Source organism: Heloderma suspectum, chromosome 5 (assembly GCF_057233095.1).
Source record: "Heloderma suspectum isolate Gila_16-S chromosome 5, 16-S_ref, whole genome shotgun sequence".
Taxonomy (NCBI): domain Eukaryota; kingdom Metazoa; phylum Chordata; class Lepidosauria; order Squamata; family Helodermatidae; genus Heloderma; species Heloderma suspectum.
Genome location: NC_139462.1, coordinates 2,696,291 through 2,708,808, shown reverse-complemented (window position 1 = coordinate 2,708,808; position 12,518 = coordinate 2,696,291). Strand labels below are relative to the sequence as shown.

The following is a 12,518-nucleotide window of genomic DNA, read 5'->3' as shown; positions in this document are numbered from 1 at the left end:
GCTTCCCTCCCCAGAACCAGCTGACCCCACTCGAAAGAGCAACTCTTCCACACTTACTTTTCCAGAAGAGACATGATGACAGGAGGTAGAACCAGTATAGGCATTGGCAGGACCACTCTTGTTAGGGCCGTCTCTAACAGCGCCTGAGAAAAAATTAACAGAAGGTCAGCACCACTCCAAACTCATTGCTGATCTCTAGACGGAAGTTGGTCTGCCTGTCATGTTTCCTTCCCAAAAGCCCAGAGGGTAAGCACTTCCTATAATTGCTCATTTGCCAATGTGCCCAAATCTCATAGCAAAGCATGGGACTTTTTTGGGATCTTCTTGAACTGCACTGAACCCAAAGAGACCACCTGCTTTCACATGGCTGCTGGTACCAGGCAGCGGCCTGCCGGGATCTGTCCTGTCTGGACTGAGTCATGGTCACGGCAAGCCACAAGCCACAATTCTGCACAAGGCCATATTTGGAAGGGCTGCAGCGGCAAGGTTAAAAATTCCGAGAACATGAAGAATGGTCCAATCCAGGCAGGAAAACAGCACCAACGTGAAAGCAGCCTGCTCATAGGAGTCAACCCTTCTTCTGGCTACAACCTGCCACTGTTAACTTCAGCATTTTCTTTTTGGGTGTTTCCCTGCCCACTTGAAAGATTACTGAAAGCCTACAACTGCAGGCTTTCAGAGCAGATGCAGACCTCTGACCTGCCAATGCTATTTCAGTGCTGTCCCTGTTTTGTAAAGGTGCCATCAAACCAGCAGGTGTAGGCCAGAGAGGGATGCAACTATTGTGGGATGCTCAGGCTGCAAGCAAAACTCTATAAACAGCCTTAGCTTGAAAGCTCCTTAGTTGCAGCCCTTTGTAGGGTTATTGCTCCATGCACCAAGGCCACTCTACTGACTCAGCTATCAGTCCCTCTCTTCAGCCCTTGTTTTTGTGGTGGTTTGTAGTCCCCTCTTCTCATTGCTGCAGCCCTCTATGGGCTCCAGATGGCCACGCTCCCTCTCCCCAACCACCTACAGTTTGGTGGTTTCCTGGCTTTTGAACAGTTTTTCCCCATTCTAAAAGGGATGTAAAGTCAGATGAAACCAAATCATCAAGCCCTTCTTCCACCACAACAGGACTTTCCTCCAGACACTACACGCCCCCCGCCCCCGCAATTGGGAGAGCCCAAACCAGGTGTGAACAAAGTGCAACCCAGCATTTTTTAAAATGAAAAGCAGTCTCTGGAGGCTGCAACGCGGGGTACATGCATTACATCAGTACCCCCACCCCCCAGTGGAGGCTGCAACTCTAAAGGGTAGGCTGAGATTGCTCCTGGACAGGCATCAATCATTCTCCCAGGCAAGCATTGCCAGTGGAAGGCTCTTTCGGATTTGACCTCTCTCTAGCCATACAACAACAATGTAATAATACCTGGCATTTACACAAAGCTTCTTGAGCATTCAAAAGTGCTTTGTGTATGTTATCTCAGTAATGAGCTAGAGACTCAGAAGCAACAGGAAAGTTCCAATGCAGCTGTGGGCAGATGGCAGAATTTGGAAGGTTGGTGGGGGAATCAGCCAGGTGTTAGTGGGAGTCTGGAAACAGCTGGAGCATCTTTCTCTTGGCATGGCTGACATTTGCTAAGAAATTCCAGTAAGGTGAGAGTAAAAAATCCTGCAGTTTTTCCTCAATTTTTTTTAAGCAGTGTGTTTTCTCTGCCTGGCATTCCACATCACTCCGCTACTCAGAGTGCAAGCAATAGAGAGAAGCAAAATGTGTAGCAAACCTGCTATTGTGGAACCAAAGCTCCACAGAAGTGCCTATATGATATCCCTTTATTTTCTTTCTGTGAGCAGAGCTCAGAGGGCTTCACAGCCAGCCCTTCATGTGCTCTTGGATGCTTCTCAAACACTGCGGCTGTGGCTGCATATGCCCACCAGAGGGTGCTCCAGTGGCGACCGCACATGACTCAAAAGGGACTCTCTTCTCCCTGCCCAGCACAGGGGCCCCTTACTTCTGTGTAGGAAAACATCACAGCACGAATGTCCATGCATGAAAAAACATGGAATGACATCCTTCGCTTTCACCCCATGTAGGAAAAATCTCACCTGTGAAGCTACCTTGCAAATGGTAGGGCTGGTAGCTTCTGAGTCCCTGGCTGGCTACTCGAAGCACAACACTGCAAATGGGTCTGTTTCTCAATCAGAACGGAGCTGGCTTCCACATGTATACACACAGACACACACAGACACAGGCTCCGACTGAGGCTTGCTGGGGGCACCACATCCATCCACGGCCCATGGATCAAAGCAATCACGAGACACTGGGGCACAGAAGCGCTCCGCAGCACATACATGTTTGGCAGCGATTCTGGAAGATCCAACAATGTTTCCATCCCTGTCCAGGACGTTGATCCCTTCCTCCAGTTCCGTGTGTCTCATCAGGACCACGTTGCAAATATTGGCACTAGCTGTGAAGGAGAAGAGAATCCAGCGGCAATCAGGAAGGCAGCAGCAAGATCCACAATTTAAACCCTGAATGGCAGAAGATTAATCAGTTATGTGTATCATCTGCATAGTTTCTTCTCACTACAGAGAAAGCTGATTGCTTGATGGCAGAACTTGGATGGTTTTAGCCCAGAATCCACACTGTTCTGGCTTCAGAGAAACTGTATTTAACGGGGTGGGGTGCAATGCCACGACATCCCTGGCTAAGCCTGAGACACACCTATCTACAGAGGTCTTGCAAACCCTAAGATGCAGCTCTCATGAAAAGGCGCTTATCCAGCTGCACAGCACTCTCTGGCCTCCTTGCCCATGCAAGTCCTTGGCATGGTACCTCTGGCCACGACCCGGCCCCAAAGGAGGTGGCCTTGGCCACAGCCCTGTCCTTGGAAGACCAATCTCAGCGTAACACTTTTTCTCCACAGAAGGAGCCTCACGAAGGAATGCACATGTCAGCCATGATGCTGGAATGCAAAATCCCCATGGACTCTGCAGAGCACGTTTGCCTCCCTGTCCATGCCTCTTATGCTCACGGACCTTTGGATGCCTCTACACTTGCTCTTCCATGGGGTGGGGAGTGGGGAATGTCACATCAGAGCCGGCCCAGGGCCTTTAAGGCAGACGCCTGATCTCCAAGGACTTTTGATCCTCCATTTGGCCAGAGCAAAAGCTTCCACACAAGACAGCAGGGTGGCACCAACCTCAGCAGCGGGAAAGAAGAGGCTTCTGTGAAAGAGCACCAGAATCTTTGCCCAGTCTGGCCAAGCAATTCAGGCAAATTGACAAAGTTGATCTCTAATTAAGCAGTTTGCCCAGGGCTCTGATGCAAGTGGTTGCCGCCCCCAGAAGAACAAAGCAGCAATTAGCAGGAGGATGGCCAGAGTCCTGGCACACAATTACGCATGTCAGTACACAAATAACAGAACTAGAGAATTAATTAGGAGCTGAACAAATTAATTACAGGCCCTCAATCAATCCTGACACCAGCTTAACCTCCTTCTCTTAACACTTTGGCATAATAACAGAACAACCTGAGAGAGATTTCCCCCCTCACCTTGGGACCTGTGGGCTTAGCCCAGGCTTTGAACCATTATGCTGTTGACCTCCCAGTGGTGCCCCCATAGAAGGCTGTCAGGTCTTTCTTCAAAACTGGAAATCCCCAGCAATAGGAAGGGTTTTGTGATTACAACACATTCTAATGGTGCAGAAATAGTTAAGCACTCTTCTCCTTCCAAGTGTCTTGTACAGAGAACAAAGAGGCTGCATTCTTCCCTCCCTCCACAGGATCCAAGGAGGTCTTGTGGCTTTGGATTCAAAGGCCTCTCCTGAATTCAGGGAGGGTTATTCCCCCCACCCTGTATATGACTCTAGATTCCCCCACTCCCACGCCATTCCTCTGTGGCTTCAGGAACTGTGATAATTACCAGCAAGCCAACATCCAGCCCCCTTGTCAGTGTTCTTTGCAGATGATTTGGAGGATGAGTTCTACTTATGCTCAAAGTCTCACTGATCCCCTTATCTGGGATCGGGCACATGTTTTCACCAAAGCCTCACTGACTGGAGAGATGGGGGCAGCCTGACAGGGAGGGGTGTTTTGGCCTCCCCCTTCTGTTAGGGTCTCTCCATGGGTTGCCCAGGGCTCTGTGCATTGTGATTCATGTAGGCCAGTCTGTGGGAGGCTGGCAGATGGACAGCGTGGCTGTGCAGGTTCATCTGTAGGGGACTGAGGCATGGATGGATTGGGTGCCCTCTGCAATCTATCCAGCCATAGCCATGCATAGGGGACTTCCAGGCAGAAGGCTCCTAGCACTACCCATCAAAAGACAACACACAGCTATTCTGCCTTGTCCTCTCTCATGGATTCTTTGTGGAAAGAAAAAAAGATGGGAGAAGCAGTGGGAAAAGATGGGAGGGCTACACAGGGAAGCCAATGTTGTCGGTGAATGAGGCAAGGTGACTGCATGATAAAAGCCTTGTCTGGAAGCACCCTGAGTCAACACAGCCCTGTCTTTGAGATTTATTACTCCAGTGGCTACAAAGGAGGAATAATGGGACCACCTAACAAATACAGTTGGCAAGGAAGGGCTGTAATTCCATAGTGGAGCAATTCATTTTGCATTCAAAAGGTCCCAGGTTCAAAACCTGGCAGCATCTCCAGGTAGGGCTGGGAAAGACCCCTGCCTGAAACCCTGGAGAGCCGCTGCTGCCAGTCAGCATGGACAAAACTGGGCTAGAAGGACCAAGAGCCAGACTCGGGATAAGGCAGCTTCCTATGTTTATAAAATTTCAGGGAAAATAATGTCAACGCGTCCAACGTGAACAACTGAACTAGTGTACAAAAGAAGTTAGTGCAGTTTCCATTCTGAGTCACCGTGTGCTCACCATGCGCTCCTGAGAGCTCCAACTGAACTGAGGGAGTGTGGCCTGAGTCCTCCCAGCAGCTGTGTGGGCAGGAAGTCTCAGTCTGTTTCCTGTCTCCTAGCTGAGAAGAGCAGAGGAAGCTGCTCCAGCTGGTCTATGGGCTATACAAGGAAGCAAGCTCCCAGAGAACGAGCAATCAGAGCGAGCAAACAGGGACAGTGAACAGAAGTTGGCCAGGGGAGTTCTCTGTTTTTAACCCCCAGTCAATAGAGGACAAAGCACAGGCTATTCCAGTACAATCAGAAAGCTAGAAACATAAAGGGAATAGAGACTGTGGAAGGAAAAGACTCTCCGGTGGTGGTGACCTGCAAGGTGTGTGCAATGATTGTCTTCTTGTCTGAGATCAATGTGGCCTACACTGTTGGAAGAAAAGGTAAGAGGACTGGAGCGATGCGTGACGACCCTCCAGGGAATAAGAGAACACAAAGAGTTCTTGGACAGAACGGTGGAACTACAGCAGCAAGGTGAAGAACAGAAGCCAGAAGGGCAACAGCAAGCTGAGGCAGAAGTGGGAAATGCTGAGGTGAGGAAAAATGAAGTAGAGGATACTGCTTGGAAAGGGGTGACAGTTAGGAGCAGAAGTGGAAGCAGTGGAACTATGGAACTGTTCCAGGTACTTGAGGATGAGACTGGAGGGCAGCCTGCAGAGGAAGAATTACAGGGGCACCTGCATGAGAGCGAGCAAGAGGCTGAAGGTCAGTCAAGCAGAGGCAATGAAACCAAGGCCTGCAACAAGAAGAAGAGAAGAGTAGTAGTAGTGGGAGACTCCTTGCTGCGTGGGATCGAGACCCAAGTATGTCACAAAGACCCATGGACTTGCCAGGTATGCTGTCTCCCAGGAGGATGGATTAGAGACGCAACTGAAGGGTTGCCTGCACTCATAAAGCCCACTGACAGGTACCCCTTTCTTCTCATCCATGTGGGAACAAATGATACCGCCAAGTGGAGCTACGAAGAAATCATGTCAGACTTTGAAGCTTTGGGAAGGAAACTCATGAACTTTGAGGCCCAGATAGTTTTCTCATCCATCCCTCCAGTAGTTAGAAGAGGGATAGAAAGGGAAAGAAAAATACCCCGGTGAATGACTGGCTACGAAGGTGGTGCCGACAAGGGAGATTTGGATTCTGGGACCACGCGCTATACTTCCTGGAAGATGGGCTGTTGGCAAGGGATGGGTTGCAACTCACAAAGGCTGGGAAGAATGTGTTTGGCCACGGCATGAAGAACTTCATCAGGAGGGCTTTAAACAGAATCCTATGGGGGAGGGCATCGTAAAGTTGGGGATAACAATGGACGGAGGCTCATGCACCACAACAGAGAGAACAGCTGTAATAGCGCCCAATACTAGTCTTCTGAAACATGTAGGAAAAAAGCCAGACTATAAAGCACATGGTCTTTGATGTCTATATACTAATGCCCAGAGTATGGGAAACAAACAGAACGAACCTGAACTCTTAATACAGGAGGGAAATTATGACTTGATAGGTGTAACTGAAACTTGGTGGGATGAATCCCATGACTGGAATACAGCAATTGAAGGATATAACTTGTTCAAAAAGAACAGGAGGAACAGAAAGGGAGTTGGAGTTGTACTATATGTTAAAAATACATATCTCTAAACAGAAATACAGGAGGATGAGCTTGGTAGCCCCATCGAGACCATCTGGGTTGAAATAAATGGAGCAAAGAATAGAAGGAACATGGTGGTCAGAGTCTACTACTGGCCACCCAATCAAGGAGAAGAGGAGGATGAAACTTTTGGAAAGCAAATAGCCAATGTTTCAAGGAAGCATGATGTAGTAGTAATGGGGGACTTCAATTTCCCTGATATTTGTTGGGAGACAAATTCTGCAAAACATGGCCCTCCAAGAGATTCCTGTCTTGTGTTGCTGATAATTTCCACCTATAGAACGTAAAGGAATGAACTAGAGGATCAGCTATCCTTGACTTGATCCTAACCAACAGAGATTATTTAGTGGATAAAGTAGCAGTTACGGGAACACTGGGGGAAAGTGACCATGTTATACTTGAGTTCTTGGTTCTAAAGGAAGCAAAAGCAAAGTGTAGCCAGACATGTACCCTAGATTTTAGGAAAGCCAATTTTAATAAACTCAGAACAATGATAAGTAAGGTCCCATGATGAGCGACTCTAATGAGAAAAGGAGTCCAAGATGGGTGAGAGTTTTTTAAAAAGTAAATTCTCAAGCCACAATTACAAACAATTCCAACAAGAAAAAAAGGTTGAAGACAACAGAAGAATCATAGAATCATAGAACAGTAGGGTTGGAAGGGGCCTGCAAGACCATCAAGTACAACCCCCTGCTCAATGCAGGAATCCAAGTCAGAGCATCCCTGACAGAGGGCTGTCCAGCCTCATCTTGAACGCCTCCAGTGTGGGAAAGCCCACCACCTCCCTAGGTCATTGGTTCCATTGTCATATTGCTCTAACAGTCAGGAAGTTTTTCCTGACGTTCAGCTGGAATCTGGCTTCCTGTCACTTGAGCCCATTATTCCGTGTCCTGCACTCTGGGACGAGCGAGAAGAGATCCTGGCCTTCCTCTCTGTGACAACCTTTCAAGTACTTGAAGAGCACTATCCTATCTCCCCTCAGTCTTCTCTTCTCAAGGCTAAACAGGCCCAGTTCTTTCAGTCTCTCTTCATAGGGCTTTGTTTCCAGTCCCCTGATCATCTTTGTTGCCCTCCTCTGAACCCTCTCCAGTTTGTCTGCATCTTTCTTAAAGTGTGGTGCCCAGAACTGGACACAGTACTCCAGATGAGGCCTAACCAGTGCTGAGTAGAGGGGAACTAGTACTTCCCGGGATTTGGAAGCTATGCTTCTATGAATGCAGCCCAAAAGAGCATTTGCCTTTTTTGCAGCCACATCACATTGTTGGCTCATATTCAGCTTGTGATGGACAACAATTCCAAGATCCTTCTCGCTTGTAGTGTGGTTGAGCCACGTATCCCCCTTCTTGTAACTGTGCCTTTGGTTTCTTTTTCCTAGGTGCAGAACTTGGCATTTATCCCCACTAAATGTCAGTCTGTTGTTTTCTGCCCAGCACTCCAGTCTATCAAGATCACTTTGAATTTTGTTTCTGTCTTCCAAAGTATTAGCTATCCCGCCCAATTTTGTGTCATCTGCAAATTTGATCAGCATTCCCTGCACCTCCTCCTCCAAGTCATTAATACAAATGGTGAAGAGCACTGGGCCCAAGACTGAGCCCTGCAGTACCCTGCTCATTACCTCTCCCCAGTTTGAGAAGGTCCCATTGATAAGCACTCTTTGAGTCCGATTCTGTAGCCAACTGTGGATCCACCGGATCGTTGTTTCATCTAGGCCACTTTGAGCAAGTTTGCTCATCGGGATATCGTGGGGCACTTTGTCAAAAGCTTTGCTGAAGTCGAGGTATATTATGCCCACAGTATTCCCACGGTCCACAAGGGAGGTTACTTGATCAAAAAATGAGATCAGATTTGTCTGGCAGGACTTGTTCTTGACAAATCCATGTTGGCTTCGAGTAATCACGGCATTGTTGTCAAGGGGCTTGCAGATGGATTGCTTCTGCTCCAGAATTTTCCCAGGGGTTGATGTCAGACTGACTAGTCTGTAGTTCCCAGGTTCCTCCTTTTTACCCTTTTTGAAGATAGGGACAACATTAGCTCTCCTCCAGTCATCTGGCACTTCACCCGTCCTCCATGATTTCTCAAAGAAAATAGTCAGCGGTTCTGAGAGTTCTTCTGCCAATTCCTTTATTACTCTAGGATGCAGTTCATCTGGCCCTGGAGATTTGAACTCATTCAAAGTAATTAGGTGTTCCTTGACCATATGCCTATAGATCTCCAGCTGTACTCCTGCATCTTCAGCCTGTACTTCACCTTTGCCAGGGGTTCATAGACCCTCTTTTGGGAGAAGACTGAGTCAAAGTAGGAATTGCGCACCTCTGCCTTTCCTTTGTCCTCTGTTATCATTTTGCCATCCTTATTTTTTAACTGAACCACCACTTCTTTCCTCTGTCTTTTACTACGGACGTATCTGAAGAAAGCCTTTTTGTTGCTTTTGGCATCCCTCGCTAACCTCAGCTCGTTCTCAGCTTTAGCCTTCCTGACGCCATCCCTGCAATTCTGTGCTACCTGCCTGTACTCTTCCTTTGTTGCTTTGCCTTCTTTCCACTTCCTATATGTGTCCTTTTTTGTTTTCAGGTCATCTCTAAGCTTATTGTGAAGCCACATTGGCTTCTTCTGTTGTCTTCCACTTTTTCTTCTTGTTGGAATTGTTTGTAATTGTGCCTTGAGAATTTCCTTTTTTAAAAGCTCCCACCCATCTTGGACTGCTTTTCTCATTAGCAAAGAAAAGGAGCCAATGTGGAGACTGAAAGAACTGGGCATGTTTAGCATTGAGAAGAGAAGACTAAGGGGAGCTAGGATAGCGCTCTTCAAGTACTTGAAAGGTTGTCACAGAGAGGAAGGCCAGGATCTCTTCTCCCTCACCCCAGAGCGTGGGACACGGAATAATGGGCTCAAGTTACAGGACACCAGATTCCAGCTGAACATCAGGAAAAAGAGCAATACGACAATGGAACCAATGACCTAGGGAGGTGGTGGGCTCTCCCACACTGGAGGCATTCAAGATGAGGCTGGACAGCCATCTGTCGGGGATGCTCTGACTTGGATTCCTGCATTGAGCAGGGGGTTGTACTTGATGGTCTTGCAGGCCCCTTCCAATCCTACTATTCTATGATTCTATGAGTTTACTTTCAATTAAACAAGCAAACCCACTCATGACCAGGATCCAAAGACCGTTCACAGGGCCTTGCACATGCCCAGTGGGGCTTTTCATTCTTTGGTGCCACTCCATCAATACCATGATGATGACCTGCTTTTAAAACTCCCCTCAGCTGGACCTGGAACCAAGACCGAATCACAAGACTAAGACCACAAGCCATTTTGCACATAGCCCCAGACGTGCCAGAGAGATGCTCATCCACAAATCATTCCAGCACCGTTCTCTCATCGCGGCAGCCTGAGGGCAACAGGCAGCTCAGCAGCAGCGCCCCCAGGCACGCTTTGGCAGTGCCAGCCCCCCCCCTTTAAAACATTCTGACAAAACACAAACATTACATAGGAAATCCACTTTGTCCATGTCATTATGGTCCCCAATTTTGCTTTCCAAGAACCCTTCCTCCCTCCCTCCTTTTAACCCCTTTGTATATCTTTCCCTGCCAGCTTTTCTCTCTCTCCAACCAATCTTCCTCCTTTTCTCCCTCCCTCTTTCCAACTACTTTGCAAATATATTTACCTCCCTCCCTCCTATTCCCACCCTCTTTTCAACAAACCTTCCTTCTTTTTAAATTTTATTTAGAACAAACTAGAAACAAAAACAATACAAAACAACAACAACAACAAACAATATCCCTCCACCCCCACCGCAGCCTGCTGGGAAATGTTTTTATCAAACCCAATCAGCAAGGTGAGTCCGTAAGTATTAACAGACGCAAGCACTGACGGAGACATGGTCCACACACTCTTACCTACAGCAGGGAAGGGCACAAATCTCTGGATCAGGAGCCGTGTGGCTGGGGTGAACTTGTTTGCCCTCTGAATCAGAACGTTAAGGCCCACCTGCAGGAAAAGGAAGCAGGGAGAGGAGAGTCCCGAGGAGTGCCAGGAGGCACAGCATCCATGTCCGCCCCCCGCCCCCATGCCCGGCTGCACCGCCCATGGCAAGAGAGGCAGAAGGAGCCACAAAAGGATTCTGGCTGGGAACAGTCTCGTCACCTCATCCACTCCTGCTCCACTCTCCCCCCACAAACTTCTGCTGCAACAATTGCTAATTAATACTTGGGGCTGCTTCATCTAAAATGATTTTAAGGGGCACACCTAAAATGTTATCCACACACATTCACCTAAAAATGTAGAGTGTGGACACAAAGGACCCTTGCTGGCAAAGATGTGCACCGTCCAGGAGCGCCGCAGCTCCCTGCTGAGTGCACTCTGAACAGCAAGCCCGGAGTCAGCCTGGGGCTCAGCAAGGTAAGAGACAGCCTTCAGGCTTGTGGGCCGCTCTCATTCGCTTCGAAGGAGGCTTGCGCAAGGACGGTCCCAGTGGATGGAGCCCCACGTTCAGCAGTCAGGGGACACCCGTTGGCTTTCCCACCATAGGCACAAAAGGTTTTGTGCTTGCCCTGCATGCGCACACTCAGCTTGTACTCTTTGCTGCTTGTGTGCACTTTTCATTTTGCAACCTGTACTGTTGTGTTCCCCCAGAACGCCCTCCCCCCTGCAAGCCAGGGAGTGGCGTGCCCTTCATGGATGGGCAAGAGGTGAAGGAAGTGTGCTCAGGCAGTGCCACAGCGCCACCAACTCCTCCATGTAATGTACATGCACCAAGATTACTGAAGCGGTCACATGTCCCTCTTCCCAGTGCTCTCCTCCCCATCCAGCAGAGCAAGGTTGATTAGCTGTACAAGTCTGCAACAAGATACAAATGCTCATCTTTATTCACCTGGAATGCTTAATACCCTAAGCACGACAAGCTCAACGTCATCTACTGCCAAACTTTACCTACAAGAGCCACAAGAACCGTCTCATAAGCAGGGGAGTAGCGGTACATTTTGAAGTGCAGGTGCTCATCATGACATTGCCCGTAGCTATGCCATCAAGGAGAGTCCACAAATTCAAGCGGCTGTGTGGATTCCTATCAACAAACCAGTTCTAGCCGTTTGCTTCCCCACCAGGAGCAGGGCTTTTGCAAAGCTAATGGGTCCTCACTGCCCAAGCAAGACCAGGCCACCCCAAAATACTTTGCATTAAAACAGGGAACAATATATTGCTGCAGGGCAGATTACGCCAGCATCCCTGCTAATCAAATGGGGCCAGCACTGCATCCCTGGGGTCCCTGGCTCCGTGACACCACTGTCCATAAGAACTCAATGAGAAACTGTTCTCCAAAGGTGTTTTGGATATGCACTGATCAAACCACCCACCAGGCATTTATTCTCTCCGAAGAGGCCCTTCTCTCTAAAGTTAAGAGACAAAACTCACCAGGAACCACACCCACTTTTCACAGCTGTTCCTCATTTGTCTTCTAACTACCATCGCCCTATTAGGAAATTGATAGTATATCTTGCTATGTTCAAGAGGAGAGTGTTACATGGGCAGACAGAACGTGAGGCTGCAGCACTGGAATTCACTGACAGATGAAGTCGTTTCTTGTGGCCTGAAGAGAGCCTCTGGTTGGCGTGATGTTATAGAGACTGAACCGCGGGCCCACCCACATGGAGAAGCTTGCTGACTTTTCGGGGCCAAGTCTTGTAGACTTCACTTATCTGATCCGTGTATTCTCATTCCACAATGTGAGCCTTCTACTTTTAATCTTATCCTGCTAACAGATTTTCCTGCCCGTACAGATGTCACCCACTATGAATCACAGCCAGGCTTGTGGAAGAACGGGCACTTTAAGATGCCAAGAGGCTCCTCCTTGATTTTGCTAAAACAGACTAGCACCACTGCTCTTCTGGAACTAGGGACAGCCACCCCTGTGGAAGCCTGTTCCACCTGAGCCTGCCTAAACACTAAAAACTTCTGCAGGGGCTCTGCCCCAGACAGATGCCCCA

At 48.5% G+C, this 12,518-nt stretch overlaps 1 protein-coding gene across 3 annotated transcripts in view; it reads right to left on the bottom strand.

Moving 5' to 3' along the window:
* Nucleotides 1–12,518, bottom strand: part of SFXN5 (sideroflexin 5) — a 124,831-nt gene that overhangs the window by 35,689 nt on the left and 76,624 nt on the right. For all 3 annotated transcript variants that reach the window (XM_084855218.1, XM_084855215.1, XM_084855217.1), the window contains 3 exons: nt 10,434–10,524; nt 2,335–2,450; nt 58–143 (listed from right to left, as the gene is read on the bottom strand). In XM_084855218.1, the coding sequence (XP_084711344.1) occupies nt 58–143; nt 2,335–2,450; nt 10,434–10,524 (293 nt within the window). The remainder of the gene's footprint in view (nt 1–57; nt 144–2,334; nt 2,451–10,433; nt 10,525–12,518) is intronic.